Consider the following 20,586-nt stretch of genomic DNA (forward strand, 5'->3'; position numbering starts at 1 on the left):
AGAGACGTTCGCCTCTTGAAATCCTTACCTAGCTGACATTAAGGCGTCGAGTATTTAAATATCACGAAAACCCCAGGCATCATAGTGATTACATGAAATGGTCAAAAATGTTCAGCCTCTCTGGAAGCATTGTTGGCCTCTTTTCGAAAGCAAAGAACTAGTAAGTATGATCGTCATGTCAAGATTCTGGCAATAACGGCTTACAATTTTGGAGGCATTCTGGCAACTGGAGTAACGCTATGACGAACTATAAACATACAGTTGGCAAAGGTTATACCTAATTCCACCAGAGCCACGGGCTGAGTTACCACCTTCCCCATGTCACACAGTGTTGACTTAACACAGGTTCCGTCTTACACCATTCGTAGAACCTAATCTACTGTACCACTTGACTTGCTACCTTTCCCATTCCATTCACATCGGAGTTTACTATGTTCTCCATGAAGAACAACTACATTTCGCTTTTTTTGAATTCCTGCCTTTCCAATGTCAACGTCTCAATTGTTGAACCCCAGTTTGCAGGATTTTTATTTCTTGTTTTGAAGCATACTACCTCCTCCATAAACGTTGGAACTGTTTTCAGAACATCCAGTATAACTGATTTATTTCTGTGAATATAATGAATGACTTCCTATTTATGGACCTGATACCATAAAATACTGAACTGGATTAACGAAATATTTCTATTACAGGTTTAATAAAATGTTCATACATATATATCATGGTCATAAATATTCCATGAAGCATTAAAGCCCATTTTCCCCAATTATCTATCTCCTGTCCAACGTACTTATATGTTGGAGTCTGTCCTTCTTTTAATACCAAAAGTACAATTTTCAAACTTACTGATACCTGATGCTTCCCTATTAAGTAGCGGCGGATAGTAGAGTACAGTAAAGTTATCCAACCCTTTCGTTTGTACAGTACATTGAAACTGACATTTTAAAAATACATTTCGTAAAATAATAATGATTTAAATGCTTTCCTTGTCTGCAGTAAATTTTGACTGATGAACAGGAGACAATATGAGATAACAACCATTTATGCCCATTCAAATGTACAATTTTGGCTCACATGTTTAGTTTGTGCAATTTAAGAAATGAGGAAGAGGATTGGGTTGAGTCGAATTTAAAATAAATTCCCCAGTTTTATAAAACTGCTTTATATCACATTTTTACTAATATATAAAATACTACTACAATGATATGCTTGCAGATTTACCCGCTTCAATAAATAAGTCAGTCATGTGTTTCGAATGAAGTATGTTGTTTGGCTCACGAGAGTGCGCTACTACTGCTGGAGCTGTAGCTATGACTGCTAGCGCTCGAGGCAGACGCCTGGCTCTGGGAAGAACTATGGCTACTAGAAGAGCTCTTGAAGTAGGTGGGGATGCGCTTGAAGAAGGTCTTGATTTTACCAAAGAAAGACGAGCCGGTGTTTCCCGAGGTGCTTGAAGAATCGCTGGCGCTGTGAGAATCAGATGCTCCGCTGGAACTTGAACTGGTCGAGATGCTTCCGCTGCTGTGTTGAAGATCTCCGACATTCCCACTGGAACCACTATAACTGGAGCTTGTAGAGTCTGCGACTCCATGTCCAACATTTCCTAAAGGAACATGGTCACCAGCACTACCAAAAACAGGAACTATGTATTGCAAGTGGCCAGAGTTTCCATTAGAACTGGAGGCTTGGTGAGAATTTGCAGAACCTTGCATTATTTCATGATTTGATCCTTGCTGGTCGATGGAAACTATGGAATGCTGGAGATCTCCCAACGAAGGAACTAGGTGATGTAATCTCTCAGAATCTCCACTGAAACTGGATGATTGACTGGAACTGAGTGAACCAGTTGATCCATCTAACGAGCCGCTTGAACTTGATGCCCGACTGGAACTGACTGATCCAGATCCTCCTTGGTGAACATTATCAAGACCTTCACTTGAACTGAAGCTACTGGATGAAGAACTGCTCTTTTGACTGTTTTCAGAAGCTTCACTGCTGCTCGTAGAATGACTGGAGATAAAAGACTGAGGAACGCCAAACTGGACAATCCTGATATCACCATCACGAAGGTTTGATGATCCACTGTAAGGTACAGGTAAATTGCCGAGAGTTTCAACTGGAGTGAGATAAGTAGCAGTGGGGGTTATAACTGGAACAGTTGAGATAGTTCCACTGGAACTGGAACTGGAACTATGACTTGAGCTGCTAGATTGTTGGTTTTGACTCGATGCTGAACTGTGGCTTGAAGATGTAGAGGTAGATCCTGGGAGGTTTACTGGAACACTGCTCTGAACAGCAGGAAGATAATTTCCACCAAAAGCTGTGATGGTGCTCTCAGCATTTCCAGCAGGGACTGGAACACTTTCTTGAGAAACTGTTGTTATCGTTGGAGTTGCATTGAATGATCGGACGAGTTCTTCCAACGTCCACTTATCGTTCTCAAAAGCAGGCAGTAGTGTTGGTGAAACGCTGGAGTGACTGGCATACTTCCCACCAGACTGGTTACCGATGAGAACGACATTGTCGTTGTTGGCACTTCCTTTGTTGATTTCAGTTACTTGCGACGTACGTGATGGGACGTGAATATTCTGAGTTCCAAAAGACGCATACGAAGGCGAGTTACCGCCATAAAATTGATTCAGCCTATCAATTGTGATCTCATGTTGGTCCCCTGCCTGGTAAGTGTTATAGCCATTGACGTTTCCAGTGGAATGTGACGTAGGATTTATGAATCCTTGGAATGTAGTGTGGTCTTGATTCTGAGAAATTCCAGAAGGGTGAAGGTAGTGGTAGGTACTGTGGAGAATAACCCTTGAGCGATCTTCGTTATCTTGTTGATTGTTGCCGTTGAGGACTGAAGTCTCGTAATGGACATCAGATGGCCTGAAGATTGTTTGATAACTGGTTGAAATAGGAGCGTGAACAGAAGCATCATCCTGTGATTGGCCAACGTTAGTAATATGTTCAATTCCACCGCCACTGCAGACGTGACAAGGAGTTACTTTTGGATTTTCAGAATTAACATGTCTTCCTCCAATTAAGACATAGTTAGTACCGAAGCTAGCGCTGTTTCCAGCATTTTCTTGGTGACCTTTGGACTGTTCTTCATTTCCTCCCTGATAACTGAGGATTACTAGGGAGTCTCTATTTCCCTGACTTGCTACAGGAGTATTTGTCAGACTTGCACTTCCAACATCAATTACTTCTAGGGAAGGATTCAGACTAGCTGTCTGATCGAAGCCAATCTGCGAGATTTGAGCTCCAGATTCGCTTATCTCGTTTTGACTCTGCTGTCCTGTTCCGCTTCTTATGTACGTTGAGTCTAGAATACTGTTTTGACTGTCATAATTTGCACCCTGTGGGAGAATGACCTGAGTGAAAGATGCGTCATCGTTCGCTCCATATGTCTGGACCTGACTGTCTAAAGTTCCTGTGGCAAGAATACTTAAGGGAGTTGAAGTTTCTTGATTCGGGGCCAGAGAGACCAGTATTCCTCCCGGTGTTAAAGAGTGACCGCTGAGACCAGAGGTGTCCTGGTTTGTGGCAAGTGCGCCGCTGTTGCCGTGGCTAAGTGTGGAGGACTGGCTGGACGCTGTGCTGGATGCTCCTTGTTGTCCACTGCCACTTGAAGATGTACTGCCACTTCCACTGTAAGATTGAGATGACCCGCCTATACCTGCAGAACCACTATAAGCTTGGCTAGAGCTGCCACTTGATGCTTGTTGGCCTGATCCATGGAGGAGGGACTGAACTGCTCCTTCACTCTTTGCAAAAGAATCGCTGGCACTTTCGCTGGAGGTTGAAAGACCTGTGTTACTTGAGGCTTCACCTCCACTTTGACTCAACTGTTCAATTGTTCCAAGACCAACATCTAGTGAGCCACTATTGCCAAATGCATTACTGGAACTTTGAGTGGAGGCCTGATGGTGATTGTTGCTGGCGTCTTGGCTTCCACTTTGACTGTAGTGTTCAATTGCTCCCAGACCAACATATAATGCTCCACTGTTGCTGTATGTATTGCTGGAACTTTCACTGGAGGACTGATGACCAATTTTGCTGGCGGCTTGGCTTCCAGTTTGACTGTAGTGTTCAATTGCTCCCAGACCAACATCTAATGCTCCACTGTTTACAAATGCATTACTGGAACTTTGAGTGGAGGCCTGATGGTGATTGTTGCTGGCGGCTTGTCTTCCACTTTGACTGTAGTGTTCAATTGCTCCCAGACCAACATCTAATGCTCCACTGTTTACAAATGCATTACTGGAACTTTGAGTGGAGGCCTGATGGTGATTGTTGCTGGCGGCTTGGCTTCCACTTTGACTGTAGGCTTGAAGTGCTCCCAGACCAACATCTAATGCACCACTGTTGCTATATGCATTGCTGGAACTTTCACTGGAGGACTGATGACCAATTTTGCTGGCGGCTTGGCTTCCACTTTGGCTGAAAGACTGGCCAGCTCCAAGATCAGTAGCTACAGTGCCACTGTTACTAAACGAATGGCTGGAACTGTCGCTTGAAGATTGGAGTGCGCTATTACTGGATGCCTGGCTGCCACTTTGGCTAAATGCTTGAACTGCACCAAGACCAACATCAACTGCACCAATGTTGCTGAAGGAATGGCTGGAAGCGTCACTGGAAGACTGAAGACCACTCTTGCTGGAGGCTTGACTTCCACTCTGAGTGAAGGCCTGGACCTGTCCGACTCCATTATCGACTACTGCTGAGTTGCTCAAGGAGTGGCTTGAGCTGTCGCTTGCGGCCTGATGCTCGCTTTTACTGGCAGCCTGACTGCTAATCTCGCTTAGGGTAAGGGGGATGCCAAGAGCACCATTCTGACTGAACCTGTGGCTGGAACTCGCGCTTGAAGAACTCTTACCAATATTGCTGGACGACTGACTCTTGCTAGCGCTGAACGAATGGCTTGCCTGCTGAGGGATGCCATCTTGACCAAGTACGTAGCTCCCACTCTTGCTGAAAGAGTGGCTTCCACTGTAGCTTTCACTCTTGCTGGAGGACTGACTGCCACTCTTGCTGAAGCTGTGACTGGATGAGACCGAGGAGAGGGCAGGTAAACCGAGCAAAGTCACCGGCAACACCTGGGACTCATCGCTCTGCAAATCCTTGGTGACATCGATTGCTTTCCCTGTTAAGAAAGAGAATATTCTAGTTGAGGGAACCTTAACCATAATAAATCCAATTAAAATGCTTCCTACAATCCCTGCCATCAAAATGAATGCCAGAAACCTTATTTCATGGGGATTTACAACAAATAAGGTGGTACACCAGGGATGTGGGTTATATCCAACATTATTTAAAATATATTGATCATACAATATAGGCTACGATATCTATAAACATTTATTTGCAGGTGATTAGCTGCAGGTAGCAGACGATTACGAAAGATAGGATCTAGGATGATTTGATTAAAGCGTAAAGGGAATAAATATATTTTCGTTGCCACAAAATGTACATTTTCTTATGGAGAGCGAGTTAGCCGTGCGTGTAGGGGCGCGGGGTAGTGAGCTTGCTTTTGGGAGATAGTGGGTTCGAACCCCATTGTCGACAGCCCTGAAGATGGTTTTCCGTGGTTTCCCATTTTGATACTGCGGTGTACCTTATTTAAGGCCACGGTTAGTTCCTTCCCACTCCTAGCCCTTTTGTGTCCCATCGTCGGCAGAAGACCTATGCTTGTCGGTGCGACGTAAGGCACTTGAAGGAATAATCTAGTTAATCTTTAATCTTTACTGGAATAATGAGTAATCACATATATGGGATTAAAGATCTCCTAATATGGTTTAAGGGTATTTAGGCATTGCAGTTAGGATATAAAGGAGAAATTCAAAATTAGGGTATGGTTCCAGTGTATGGGACCCTCACCAGCAATACTTGATTTGAAAAGTAGAGCATTCAAACAAAAGCAGCTCGATTTGTTTTGGGTGATTTCCGACAAAAGAGTAGCGTTACGTTGTGTTGGAAAGACTTGAGATTAAGGAGTAGAGCTGCTCGACTAAGCGGTATGTTTTCGAGCTGTCAGTGGAGAGATGGCTTGGTATTAGTAGACGAATAAGACTGAGTGTCTTTTTAAAATGGGAAAATTCATAATATGAAGACAAAGTAGGAATTCAAGAGGTAGAATTACGACATATGTTCGTTTATAGCAAGATGAGTTAGGGATTAGAATACTTTGCCAAGGGAGAAGTTTGAAAAATGTCCAACGTTTTGAAATTATTTAAGAAAAATGCTGGCATACAACAGGTAGGGAATCTACCACGTGGGTAATTACAGATCAATGATAATTGATTGGTTGGTTGATTAATTTATTGATTGATATGAAGTGGTCTGCAATTCCTAATTGCACAATTGTCGGTGGATGGGGCCGAACTCAAGTGTTGTGTTGGATACCGCACAGCCCTCTCTAGTTGCTGCACGATCTTATTTATGGTACTCAATTGCCATATTTTATATTAAAGGACTGCACTAATTTGCGGTTATGAGTGCCTAGAGATTTGCGATAGTCGTGTCTTTTTGGGCAAGAACATTCCACCGCAGAAAACTGGAGTAGTGAGGTGATGTCCAAAGGGATGCTTTTTTGTTACCTGTGTCTGAAGAATAGATGGTGTGAGGCTAAGGAAACAAATTCTGAACTTTCCGCAACCAGGGATAGATAAATCTTCGATATTTAACGTTTAGCTAATACGACATCACAACAATTAAACTAGCAAAAACAATAGTAAAAAGGAAAACCTGGAAAAGGAAGTTTCTTAACGAATACCAGAGATATTTACAATAAATCTTAATTTCATTGTTGGGTGTTATGTCACAGAATTCTCGCTCTCTAATAATAATTTCGTGTGGCTATTTCTAGCCGAGTGCACCCCTTGTAAGGCGGACCCTCCGATAAGGGTGGTGGGCATATGGCATGTGTGGTGTGTGAGTTGCAGGGATGTTGGAGACAGCACAAACATCCAGCCCCCGGGCCATTGGAATTAACCTAGGGAGGTTAAAATCCCCGATCCTCCCGGGAATCGAGTCCGGGACGCTCTGAATCGAAGGCCAGTACGCTGACCATTCAGCCAACGAGTCGGACTTGTCGCTCTCCGGGTCAGTATATTTCCCACATCACAGCGGCAACGACGAATCCTGGAATGAGAAAGGAACTGCCGAATGGGGTCACAATACACTGCAGTCATCTCAGAGTGAGCTGGGGCTGAGAAGGTCAGAGATCTCCGTCCACGATGGAGAGGAGAATGCTAACACTGGAACGCGTGTTGTACATTTTGCTGAATATTTCGCTTTATGGTTCGCAAGTGCGAATCAAGGTAGAATCGGTGACTTTATCAGTCGGTGAACATACAGAGGAGTTCAACCGCCAGTCGGCGGATGGAGAGTGGCCACATCTTGTCCGTGGTCCGAGAGCTCTGCATTCCAACCGGCCAACCAAGGTGGCCACGTCTTGTCCGTGGTCCGAGAGCTCTGCATTCCTACCGGCCAACCAAGGTGGCCACAGCTCTAGGGAGACGGAGAAGGGGTAGTCCCTACCATCGGCTGTCCGTGCTTTTTCATTCTCCTGCACGAAGGCGAATGTGGAACAGTTCCTAGTACAGGCCACGGCCGCCAACCTTCTCCGATACACCTCTCCTGGCCTGAGAGACGGCGTCACCGTCTAGGTGGTTACATTATCCTAGCTGAGACTTCAGAGTCTACCAACCTCCCGTACTGACTGTATGAGTAGCGCATCCCTTGATCTGTCGAGGAACATCTCTCCTCGTTATAGTTACGAAGTAAAGTTGCTGTACTTCCTCTTGAAACAATAATCACCACCACGTGAGGCTAGCTTTTACTTTCGAGAACAAAGACTGAATTTGTATTTTCCACCTACTCAGACGGTATCTTCTTTCGCAAGTTATGTACACATCAACGATCAGTGAGGTCGGAGGACCGCGGGTTCGATTCCCATCCGGGCCGAGGATTTTAACTGCGTGTGGTTAATTCCTCTGGCTTGTTAACTGCTTATTTTTGTTTGTAATAATAGTCTACACTTCTCTTCATATCCCTCGCTTTGGGGAATATATCTCTCCACATTAGGTCGGAGCCAGGAAGAGCTCCCGGACGTAAAACTGGCTCAAATCCATATCAAGTGACGACTCCAATACATTGGGGAAGAAGAAGAATAGTACACTTGGAGCTATTTCTTGTGTGATAGTAAGAACCGAAAGATACACGCGTTCTTTATAAAGAATTCGTGTTGCTTCGTAACATAAAGCTATAATCCTGGGGAACGGTTAAAACGGTTTTTTGTGCAGAGCTCCCTTTGCTTGGCCTTGGCCTTCCAAGTGACCGCTGCTCAGCCCGAAGGCCTCCAGATTGCGACGTGACTCACGCCCAGTGTGACGAATTCTCTCGGTCGTTATTCTTGCTTTTCTAGACCGAGGTCACCATCTCACCGTCAGACAGCTCCTCGATTGTAATTACGAAGGCTGAGTGGACATCGAAACAACCCTCAGGTGCAGGAAAAAATGGATGATTTGGCCGGGAATTGAACCCGGAGTCTCCGGGTGAAGGGCAACACGATACCCATAGACGGCGGGGTGCACAGGACTGACTATTCTTATTGGTTCAAGAATGAACACCTGATGGTGATTATTGCCAAGAGAAACTTTTCGCTCAAATGAAATTCCCTTCAAATACAGAAATAAATACAATCGTACGCGATTGATGAAGAAACGCCAGTGTTTACTGATGTTTCGATCACATGGAAATCTGTTAAAAAGATAAATTAAATGTTGTAATAATAAAGTTATTGATTTTGCGTCCCTCTAACTACTTCGGCAGTTTTGGAAGACGCCGAGGTGGCGGGATTTTGTCCCGCAGGAGTTCTAATACGTGCCTGTAAATCTACCGACACGAGTCTGAGGTATTTGAGCACATTCAAACAACACTGAGCCGCGATTGATCCTCCCAAGTAAAGGTCAGAGGGCCAGCGCCTCAGCCATCTGAGCCTCTCATATGATCAGCAAATGAAGCTGATTTCTGTTGATGTAAAGGTCAGAGGGCCAGCGCCTCAGCCATCTGAGCCTCTCATGTGATCAGCAAATGAAGCTGATTTCTGTTGATGTAAAGATCAGAGGGCCAGCGCCTCAACCATCTGAGCCTCTCATGTGATCAGCAAATGAAGCTGATTTCTGTTGATGTAAAGGTCAGAGGGCCAGCGCCTCAGCCATCAGAGCCTCTCATATGATCAGCAAATGAAGCTGATTTCTGTTGATGTAAAGGTTAGAGGGCCAGCGCCTCAGCCATCTGAGCCTCTCATGTGATCAGCAAATGAAGCTGATTTCTGTTGATGTAAAGATCAGAGGGCCAGCGCCTCAGCCATCTGAGCCTCTCATGTGATTAGCAAATTAAGCTGATTTCTGTTGATGTAAAGGTCAGAGGGCCAGCGCCTCAGCCATCAGAGCCTCTCATATGATCAGCAAATGAAGCTGATTACTGTTGATGTAAAGGTCAGAGGGCCAGCGCCTCAGCCATCTGAGCCTCTCATGTGATCAGCAAATGAAGCTGATTTCTGTTGATGTAAAGGTCAGAGGGCCAGCGCCTCAGCCATCAGAGCCTCTCATGTGATCAGCAAATGAAGCTGATTTCTGTTGATGTAAAGGTCAGAGGGCCAGCGCCTCAGCCATCTGAGCGTCTCATGTGATCAGCAAATGAAGCTGATTTCTGTTGATGTAAAGGTCAGAGGGCCAGCGCCTCAGCCATCTGAGCCTCTCATATGATCAGCAAATGAAGCTGATTTCTGTTGATGTAAAGGTCAGAGGGCCAGCGCCTCAGCCATCTGAGCCTCTCATGTGATCAGCAAATGAAGCTGATTTCTGTTGATGTAAAGATCAGAGGGCCAGCGCCTCAGCCATCTGAGCCTCTCATGTGATCAGCAAATGAAGCTGATTTCTGTTGATGTAAAGGTCAGAGGGCCAGCGCCTCAGCCATCCGAGCCTCTCGTATGATCAGCAAATGAAGCTGATTACTGTTGATGTAAAGGTCAGAGGGCCAGCGCCTCAGCCATCTGAGCCTCTCATGTGATCAGCAAATGAAGCTGATTACTGTTGATGTAAAGGTCAGAGGGCCAGCGCCTCAGCCATCTGAGCGTCTCATGTGATCAGCAAATGAAGCTGATTTCTGTTGATGTAAAGGTCAGAGGGCCAGCGCCTCAGCGATCTGAGCGTCTCATGTGATCAGCAAATGAAGCTGATTACTGTTGATGTAAAGGTCAGAGGGCCAGCGCCTCAGCCATCAGAGCCTCTCATGTGATCAGCAAATGAAGCTGATTTCTGTTGATGTAAAGGTCAGAGGGCCAGCGCCTCAGCCATCTGAGCCTCTCATGTGATCAGCAAATGAAGCTGATTTCTGTTGATGTAAAGGTCAGAGGGCCAGCGCCTCAGCCATCTGAGCGTCTCATGTGATCCGCAAATGAAGCTGATTACTGTTGATGTAAAGGTCAGAGGGCCAGCGCCTCAGTCATCTGAGCGTCTCATGTGATCCGCAAATGAAGCTGATTACTGTTGATGTAAAGGTCAGAGGGCCAGCGCCTCAGTCATCTGAGCGTCTCATGTGATCAGCAAATGAAGCTGATTTCTGTTGATGTAAAGGTCAGAGGGCCAGCGCCTCAGCCATCTGAGCCTCTCATGTGATCAGCAAATGAAGCTGATTACTGTTGATGTAAAGGTAGTGAGTAAGTGAGCGCCGGTATGACGAAAAAAGTGAAAGAGCTTATATAAATAATCTGGATAATTTTTTGCAGCAAAAAGGGGGATAAATTTTTCTGTCTGTATCCCCAAACCCCACAAGTTTAAATTTCCAAAGATGGTGATCGTTGGCCAAAAATCGTGGAGGAAAATACATTTTGTGTCACATTTCTCAGCGTGGTTGTTGTTTACATCACATGTTGCTGTATTTTGTGTAAAACACCTACACTGCAGTTAGGTTAATTGCAATCTCAACCACAGGAACACATCTTTATGAGAAAATATCATGTTATTCTTTCAAGCCAGTCTTATCGATGACAAATGAGGGCAATCTGCATCTAATGGCTCAGCCTACGTGATTTCAATTGGAGAGCTATCTGCCGGAGAGATGGTGGCCCCGGACTAGGGGGGCAACGGGACATTGGGTACAGTGTCGCGAGGTATGGCCACATTGAGAAACAAAAATAACAGCAAAACGAGCTCCACTTGTGGTTAGTGTATAATATACAGCAATGGGAGGCTCAATTGTTTTATTAAAATGATATCTTTGTTCCTTTTTAACTTCATCTCTGGATTGTACCGGTAATTCGGTTCATTTAATTAATATTTTTCACACAGAACACCAGGGAACAGTTCTTGGGCTAATACAAACACATGAAAGGTTTAAAAAAAGAAAAAATATTTTGTAGACAGCAGGTGGGACGACAGAGTTCAATATCTCATTGTAAAGGGGAAGAACAACAAGAGTCTGACGTCATCGAGTGATAGAAGGCACTAAACTCACCGTGCTGCGCGGCTACAGTGGAGTGATAACATGTCAAGAGGATTGCTGTTTTATTCGTCTAAGTGAGTTCCACAGGTATACCCTGACAACGGACAATATTCGAACATATCCTGCAAAGTACGAAAAATGCACTTCTTTCGCAAAATATCACGACATATGGACAATAGAAACGCGCAGCTGTGAGCTTAATTCGGAGAAAGTGGGTTCGGTCCCCGTTCGCGGCAGCCCTAAAGATGGTTTACACCAGCCAAATGCTGGGGCTGTACCTCAGTTAAGGCCACGGCCACTTCCTATTCCGGAGGATAGAATGACTTTTGCATTGGTCGCGCCCCAGCTGAGCACATCTACTGCCCCGTATTCCTCATGTAGTGAGATGAAATTACATGGCATGATTCTACGGCCGGATGCCCTTCCTGTCGCCGGCCTCAGTTGAGGATCTAATGAAGGTGAAATTAATGCTGGAGAATGAAACTGGTTGAAGAGGTGTAACGAATAGGTGTGGCCTATGTATAAGAACTGGAGAAGACAGTAAAGGTGTGCTCGGTTCTTCTCTAAAGGACCTGCGTTCAATTCCCCGTCAGGCAGTCGGAAAATTTAAGAAACGAGATTTCCAATTCTTTGAGCTTCACTCAGCCTACTCCAAGCATCCTGGAGGCAAACGCGGTGACTTCTCTACAGAGGTCACGGATAGTGAAAGCCCGTACCTTCCACCCCTTCAAGGGCCTTCATGGCCTGACTTTTGTTTGCTTATTAACACATAAAATGCCATCAATAAAAGTTCGAACCCATACTGACTAGATCCTGTATTTCGGCAAAGCCGGGCTGAGCAGCTCAGATGACCCCAACGAGCCAAGTCCGGTGGTATTTGAAGGTGCTCAAATATGTCAGCCTCGTCTCGGAAGATTTACTGGCACGTAAAATAACTCCTGCGGATGGAATTTCAGCAAAATCGAGAAACTAGTCAGTGCGACACCGACAACGTCAAAACTTGTTGCCGTGATCAAAAATATAGGCTACCTAGCAGCGAAGATTAAAAATGAAACAATATGTTCTTCCTCCAAACGAATGATACGTTCCCTGCCACAGACGTACGCTCATGTACGCAGGGAAGGATGGAATGTTCACAGTAAACGAGTAGCCTGTATTCTGTGGAGAGCAGAGAAAGTTTTTCTTTGACTGCGACTGTAGCTACGCTAGGAATACTGGAACGAGTTTAGAATTGAATGAGACAAGGAAGGGATAGGGTTTACTTTCAGTCCATGGATGGATACTAAAGCATTGTTGTCAACAGTGGTCATGTAACCCCATTAAAACACACCGAGCTCGATAGCTGCAGTCGCTTAAGTGCGGCCAGTATCCAGTATTCGGGAGATAGTAGGTTCGAACCCTACTGTCGGCAGCCCTGAAAATGGTGTTCCGTGGTTTCCCATTTTCACACCAGGCAAATGCTGGGGCTGTACCTTAATTAAGGCCACGGCCGCTTCTTTTCAACTCCTAGCCCTTCCTTGTCCCATCGTCGCCAAAAGACCTATCTGTGTCGGTGCGACGTAAAGCCCCTGGCAAAAAAAAAAAAAAATAAATTAAAAAACGTAATAGTAATCCGACTCCTTGGCTGAGTAGTCGAAGTCAAAGTACAGTACTGGCGTTCGGTTCAGAAAGCAAGGCCTGCAATAATAACTGCGCATGGTCAGGTAATTCAAAAACGAAGTTCTGTATTACATGAAGTCTTGTCTCGAATTCGTGTATTTGAAGCCATTTTAATCTCTCCCATTTAATGTGTTAAAGGTCTGAAGAACTTGGAACCAGTATGAGAACATGGACTTGGGAGTTCTTGAAGGTCGACGAATTTTAGCATTGGAAAGACACCTTTCACCGGATTTCGGTCTGATTCACGATCTTATATGATTCAATTGAGCAGAGGCTCCGGTCATTTTGCTGACCTGTATCCCAGGCCAGTGAGTTGCATTCCGTCATAGCAATTACAATACACGAATACGTGGGAGACACTGACTGCTCATCACTTTACTGTATGTGTTGGGTGACACCCATTTCTTCAGCAGTGGCTGAGTAGAGTGAGGAGGAATTTTCAAGAACTTTCTGACACTATCTACAAAAGTAATATTATGAATGTTTCTGTATACTGGTCCGCCTCTGTGGTGTAGTGGTTAGAGTGATTAGCTGCCAACCCCGGAGGCCCGGGTGCAATTCCCGGCTCTGCGACGAAATTTGAAAAGTGGTACGAGGGCTGCAACCGGGTCGACTCAGCCTCGGGAGGCCAACTGAGTAGAGGGGTTTCCGATTTCCACCTCAGTCATCCTGGAAATGGTTTCCCGTGTTTTCCCACTTCTCCTTCAGGCAAATGCCGGGATGGTACCACGGCCGCTTTGCTTCCATCCCTCCACAAGGCGCCTGGGTGAGGCACTGGTGTCACACTCCAGCACACTAACCTTGAGGATTCCCTCGCTGAGTCACAGGGAAAAGCCAACCCTGGAGAGTGAACAGGTTAAGAAAGAAAGAAAGAAAGAAAGAAAGAAAGAAAGAAAGAAAGAAAGAACGTTTGCCCTACTGTCTGTCTCTGTGGCCGTGGAGAACTACTGACCTTGCATTTAGAAACTACTGAGTGATTTAGATGTTCATTATCTTGGAGAAATGTGATCATTGGGACATGATTCGCGACCTTCTTTTTTCGAAAAGGAGGAGTTCGATGTTGATGCGCTGCGATGTGATCTGTCCGATTGAAACATTGATAGCTACGATTAAGCCCTTTAAAAATTCGACATTGCTTTAGAAAGAAACAGAAGAAATTTCACCAGAATTAAACACTTTATGACTCTGTTTTGAGCCGACTTGAATAAAATGTCAAAGAGAATTAATAAGGCTTCAGTGTAACGCAATTTTGAAAAGAAGGTACTGTATTACAATATTGCAAGTAGCTTCCTTGTATTTTATGAGAACTTGGAACAAACGAAGTTTTCACATATCTGTACGTTAACATGCAAAGTAGTTAGCTTTACGAACACACATCCTCAGTCATGAACCTGGCGAAGAGAAAACCTAGCAAAGATGGTTACGGATTTAATACTGCTCAGCAGTTTTCCGTGAACAGAGCGAGTTGGAAATAGTGGGTTCGAATCCCACCGTCAGCAGCCCTGGAGATGCTTTTCACACGAGGATTTACCTTAATTAAGGCTGCTGTAGCTTTCTTCCCATTCCTAGCCCTTTCCTATCCCATCGTCGCCGTTAGACCTATCTGTGCCGTTGCGACGTAAAGCAACATTAAAAAAATGATCAGAATGGGAACACAGAGAAGAAATGTCGGAATGACCAACAGGATATTTAAAAACTGTTAAATGCCATCATTCTTCAGCGCGGTTCCATTTTATAAGCTTGAGGACAAGAGACACGCAGATAAGCAAATACACCTTACGGTTGTAAAACAAGTGTTTCTACGTATCTCTCAATGGACTGTCTCTTTGAGACTATATTTGTCACTTAATGAAAAAATTCTTCGAGAAACACCATTTATGACCTTTGAAAATTATGCAGAACGGTACATTAACCACACTATATTGTAACATTCTTGAGCGAGGAAATCATTTACGGTATGAAGGCTGTTTGTTAATGAGTTCGAGGAATGTATTGAGCGTTACGTAAACATTATGCTGTATTCCCCCTGACTACTGAAGCACTGAACTGGAGTTGTATCCTATAGTATCTATCTTCCTCAAAAACATCAGGAGAAAGTCATATCTCTTTCTCCCTGTAGTAATATTTGCGCCCGGAAGGGAAGGGGGAGGTGCTAGAAAGTCCACAATTTGGGAGCGTGGTTTAGAGACCTGAGGTCCCCTAGCTGAGTATAGGTTTGCTTCCATTTACTGGGCTTAATCCACATAAAGTTCCGAACCGAATTCTCTGTGGTGTGGCCAGGAAGAAGAATAAGAAGACAGTGGCGGACCAATATTAGATGGAGTGTACGTAAGAAACTGTCGTCCTACCAAGATGTTCTGCTGATAATCTTATACCGGATTAGTTACTGCAGCTATGAGATAGTCACTCCGTGCAGTTCACCGTCGTTCGAGCCTCGTCGCTGGGAGAGAGGATTTAACTCCTGACGTGAACACTAGAATCGTCTCAACTGAGCTTACTGATCGCAAATCAGACGGTTATGTACAATTTAACTCCAAGCGAATGCTGTAATGTTACTACACGTACCTTACCTTCCAATAAACAACAAACACACACTAAAACAGACTCCCACAGTTTTAGCCTAGATTCCACGGGGTTAACAGCGGCTAGTTTTGACTAAGATTGCAGCTCTGCATTCGGGAGGTGGAGGTGCGCTCCATTGACTGCTCTGAGAGTGGTTTTTCGTGGTTTTCCATTCTCCTGCACTAAGTCCAATGCCGGGGCAGTTCCGATTATAGACCATGGTGGCACCTTGTCAGGAAATCACAGAACCTCCTTGGCATGATGAACGGCGGCGTTGCACTTCCTCTTAAAACAGTAATCACCACCACCGTTACCGTCTAAGAGGCCCGTCGTAATCTGGCCGCGTATGGAATGAACGATTTTAACACTCCCCACAATTCGAAACCATAGCTACGATACTGACATCCATGCAGCGCTCTTGGAGGGATGAGGGCACTGCTGCCTAGCCGAGATGTCAAAGACCTCTTGGTTCGTTGGCTGAATGGTCAGCGTACCGGCCTTCGGTTCAGAGGGTCCCGGGTTCGATTCCCGGGCGGGTCGGGGATTTTAACCTTCAGTGGTTAATTCCAATGGCCTGGGGGCTGGATGTTTGTGCTGCCCCCAACATTCCTGCAACTCACACACCACACATAATACTATCCTCTACCAGAAAAAACACGCAGTTACCTACACATGGCAGATGCCGCCCACCCTCATCGGAGGGTCTGCCTTACAAGGGCTGCACTCGGGTAGAAATAGCCACACGAAATTAAAATTAAACAGGCTGAAGGTTCGAACCCCGTCTCGAAGCTGAGGTTTTCAATCACGGTCAAATGAGTAACACTTGTTTACAAATTAATCAGAATAGCGCAGTCAGGCGTCTTTATATCTTCTTTATTCCAATATAATGCTTCAGTTCTTTTCATCTGATGAAGCCGCGGCCAAAGAGTTTAAATACAAAATAATTAAACAATTACAAAACATTCGTGCTGTAAGTTTATGAATGCCTGTGTGTGTGATGTTTTATATTCATGCACTTTGATGATCGTTGCTTAAGTAGCGTAAGAGAACTAATCTCTCTGTTCCACTCGGTGCCGAGGTTGCTCATAATGGCCGGGTTTTTCCCTTCAGTGTTTCAGGGGTCTCCATCGTCTTTGACAAGTAGTGTTAAGAAGCGAAATATAGAAAAACTGAGATGGACACTTGCAAGAGAAAAGCTGCATAATTATTTTTTTTTTTAAATCTATAACATTTGTCGTTCGAAAATTACCATATTTCATTTCTGTCGAGACCTGGTGCTTACAGGGCACTATATCTTCCATTTGGGCTAAAATACATTTGTTAATTTAATCCACCTGCCCTTAAATTTGTTGATAAGAGAAATGCCATCCGTTATCCAGGCTGGTTGCTATGATGGTTGGAATGCAGGTTTCACTTGAATGATCGATTGGTTTATCACTTGAAGTGTGGTTGGAATAGGACCCGGTCAGTAAACCAAAAAGAAAACACCTGAGTTCTTCTTCTTTTTCTTAATCTGTTTACCCTCCAGGGTCGGTTTTTTCCTTCAGATCCACCTCTACCGCCTCAAGGGCAGTGTCCTGGAGTTTCAGACTATGGACCGGAGGATAGAACCGGGGAGAATGACCAGTACCTCGCCCAGGCGGCCTCACCTGCTATGCTGAACAGGCGCCTTGTGGAGGGATGGGAAGATTGGATGGGACAAGCAAGGAAGAGGGAAGGAAGCGGCCGTGGCCTTCAGTTAGGTACCATCCCGGCATTTGCCTGGAGGAGAAGTGGGAAACCACGGAAAACCACTTCTAGGATGGCTGAGGTGGGAATCGAACCCACCTGTGCTCAGTTGACCTCCCGAGGCTGAGTGGACCCCGTTCCAGCCCTCGTACCACTTTTCAAATTTCGTGGCGGAGCCGGGAATCGAATCCGGACCTCCGGGGGTGGCAGCTAATCACGCTAACCACTACACCACAGAGGCGGACACACGTGAATTCTCATTTCTCTAGAAAGTACCCCATGACAGTGGTTATTTTAAGGGTGGAGAATAGCCCATGTCTGGTGATCTATTTGGAGCTTGGGTCACTGGTATGGGGTACTTTTTAGAGAAATGAGAACTCAGGTGTTTTCTTTTTGGTTTACTGACCAGGTCCTATTCCAACCACACTTCAAGTGATAAAGCAATCGGAGTCCAATTAGCATGGGAAGGTCAAACGAGTAGAAGGTTTCGGTTCTCGCCTCCTCTAAGTGGTGTTCCGTGGTTTCCCACTTCTTCTCGAGGCAAATAACGGAACTTAATACCACTGCCGCTTCCTTGTCTATGCCTTCCCATCCCCCACAAGGCCCCTGAGCAGGTGAGGCCATCTACTTGTATCCCCGACCAAATGTCTCACAGTCCAGGATACTGTCCTTGAGAGGGTCCGAGGGGGAACCCCAACTCTGGAGGGTTAACGGATTAAATAAATAATGAGAAATAAATTCGATAATATATCTACACGAAGAGAAAACAGAACGTAAAATACTTTTCTGTCCTTTTTCTCAAAACCAACATTTTTCTTCAATATTAGCAGTGACTAATAGTAGACCATCTACTTGCAAGTAAAGTAAACTCTTCTTGACAATTGCATTGAGAATTAAATGAAGCCTGAATTTATCAGAATTACTGATCTCTCTATATAAATGTCGACCTCAATGTACTGAGTTCGTAGTTGGTTATTTTAAGGGTAGAGAATAGCCCATTTGACACTCCATGATTTACGATGTCTGGTGATACATTTGGTTGTAAATACACAACTTAAAACTTTGGTTTTGCTGCCATCTGGAGGAGCAATATAGAGCGTCAAAAGTTACACGCAGGGTGTCTCAGTGGCTTCAAATCAAGAAGTCTTCAATACGGTATGAAGTGTTTATATTACAGGTCGAAGGACTGAGTTCCTCAAGGAACGGATTGCTGCCCTTTGAAATGTGGATGTATCGCAAAATGTTAATGATTCTATAAGTAGATCACGTCACGAACGTAGAGGTACTCTGTTGTGCCTCGCAAAACGTGGGAAAACTGCCAACATGTTCCAAAATTATAAACATGTTTTTAAACTGTTTATAGAAGGCAAGACGTAAACTAAACATAGACATTCACGATACTACGTCTTGTGCGAAGAGATGGCATTGATACCGACAAACACCTACAGTCGAACTCCTGACCACTCAGCTAAGGAAGCAAACACTGGTACTCACCAGAAGCCAACGCCGCCACAGCCAGGACACTGCACCAGATACCGGTAAGTCGAGCCATGTTGTGTGCTCCTTCACGCTGGACCTTTCTTTAAATACGATCTGAATGTCGTGTGCCATGCGGCTCGCCCACTCGCAGTATCCGGTCTGCATCACACTCACCGCCAGGACGGAGCGTGGGGGTACAACTGCCCCACCATTACTCAATACAGGTAGCACACGCACGGCCCAAAGTCTTCATTTACAGCTTCAGGAGGTCCTGCACTGGTCAACAATCGGCCAGGTTGATGGCCTCGTAACACGCTCTGGTCTCTCTTCGCTTCTTCGTGACGAGGATCTGATTCGCCTTAAAACATTCGCTTGGTTTTCAAGAATATTCGCAGCGCGGGAAATTCTTCTTCCCTGCAACACAGAGTCATCTATTCCAAGCGAGTGGCTGTCAGCTTGCATTTGTAGATGGTGGGTTCGAACCTCAGTGTCGGCAGCCCTGAGTATGGTTGTTTGTGGTTCCCATTTTCGCGCCGGACAAAAACTGGGCCTGTTCCTTAATTAAGGCCACGGCCGCTTTCATCCCTCTCCTAGTCCTTTCCTATCCCATCGTCGCCATGGGACCAATCTGTGTCAGTGAGACATATAGCAAATTGCAAATTAATTACATTCAAAATTAAAATACATTTTATACGTCCTTTGCGTATAATGTTAGTCAACCTATCTGTTGGAAAATAGAGGTCTGTCTTTCTCCTTCTGATCATTTTCTCGCGTCGAGCTATATATTCTCCATTCCATAAATAAATAAATAAATAAATAAAATAAATAAATAAATAAAAAATAAATAAATAAATAAATAAATAAATAAAGAAAGAAAGAAAGAAAGAATAGCAGTTTCCCAGTTTTAAGATCGGATGACCTTCCTCGTGTTACGAACTTCATGCCGTGGGATGTGCTGACTATTGCATATTCTGTGGTAGTTTGTGGTTTGTTATAAATAAAGTGACGTTTAATAATATGAACACAGAACTCCCAGCTCACGATCATGAGAAGTAAAACGATACGCTGTTATTATTGCAAGCTTTGCAGGATTCAAAGCCGAGACCTTCTGAACCGATGTCTAATACGGTGACTTCCCAGCTTAGCAGCCGGATTATTTATAATAATAATAATAATAATAATAATAATTATTATTATCTTATGGTGTGCGGAAAAGCTGAATAAGATTTCACTCAAAACAACTGCTTTTTGAATATTAGAACTGCAAACGGATCAGCCTGTTATAAAGCTTGACAAATCCTTTTGGCTATGAAGTTAGGGAAGGGAGAATACAATTAAGGCAATGTAGCATGTAATTAACATATAAAGGGAAATAATGAGAGCGAAGTCTTCAGAATCAGGAATTCTCCTACGGCCTAGTTATCGTAAGGTTGCAAACTTTTCAGCTTTCTGCTGGTTTCCAGGTTCTGTCCCTGGCTCATGAATATAAGGTTGGTACTGTGTTGAGGACGCATGGCCAAGATAGTGGAAGTGCTCTTGATTCACTCGGAAGAATGCGAATTCGATTCCCGATCGGAAAACTGGGAATTCAAGAACCTGAGTTTTGTAACTCAGCCCTTTACAGATATGAATGCCAGTGGACAAAAGTGC

General features: G+C 44.6%; 1 protein-coding gene across 1 annotated transcript; it reads right to left on the reverse strand.

The window, feature by feature from the left end:
• Nucleotides 1-792: 792 nt before the first annotated feature.
• On the reverse strand, nt 793-19,034 carry LOC136878966 (platelet binding protein GspB). Its single transcript, XM_067152613.2, has 2 exons — nt 18,952-19,034; nt 793-5,143 (listed from the first exon to the last, which is right to left on the reverse strand). The coding sequence occupies exons 1-2, from the start codon at nt 19,007-19,009 to the stop codon at nt 1,275-1,277; spliced, it is 3,927 nt and encodes a 1,308-aa protein (XP_067008714.2). The 5' UTR covers nt 19,010-19,034; the 3' UTR covers nt 793-1,274.
• Nucleotides 19,035-20,586: the final 1,552 nt, after the last annotated feature.

This window comes from Anabrus simplex, chromosome 8 (genome assembly GCF_040414725.1).
Source record: "Anabrus simplex isolate iqAnaSimp1 chromosome 8, ASM4041472v1, whole genome shotgun sequence".
NCBI lineage: Eukaryota > Metazoa > Arthropoda > Insecta > Orthoptera > Tettigoniidae > Anabrus > Anabrus simplex.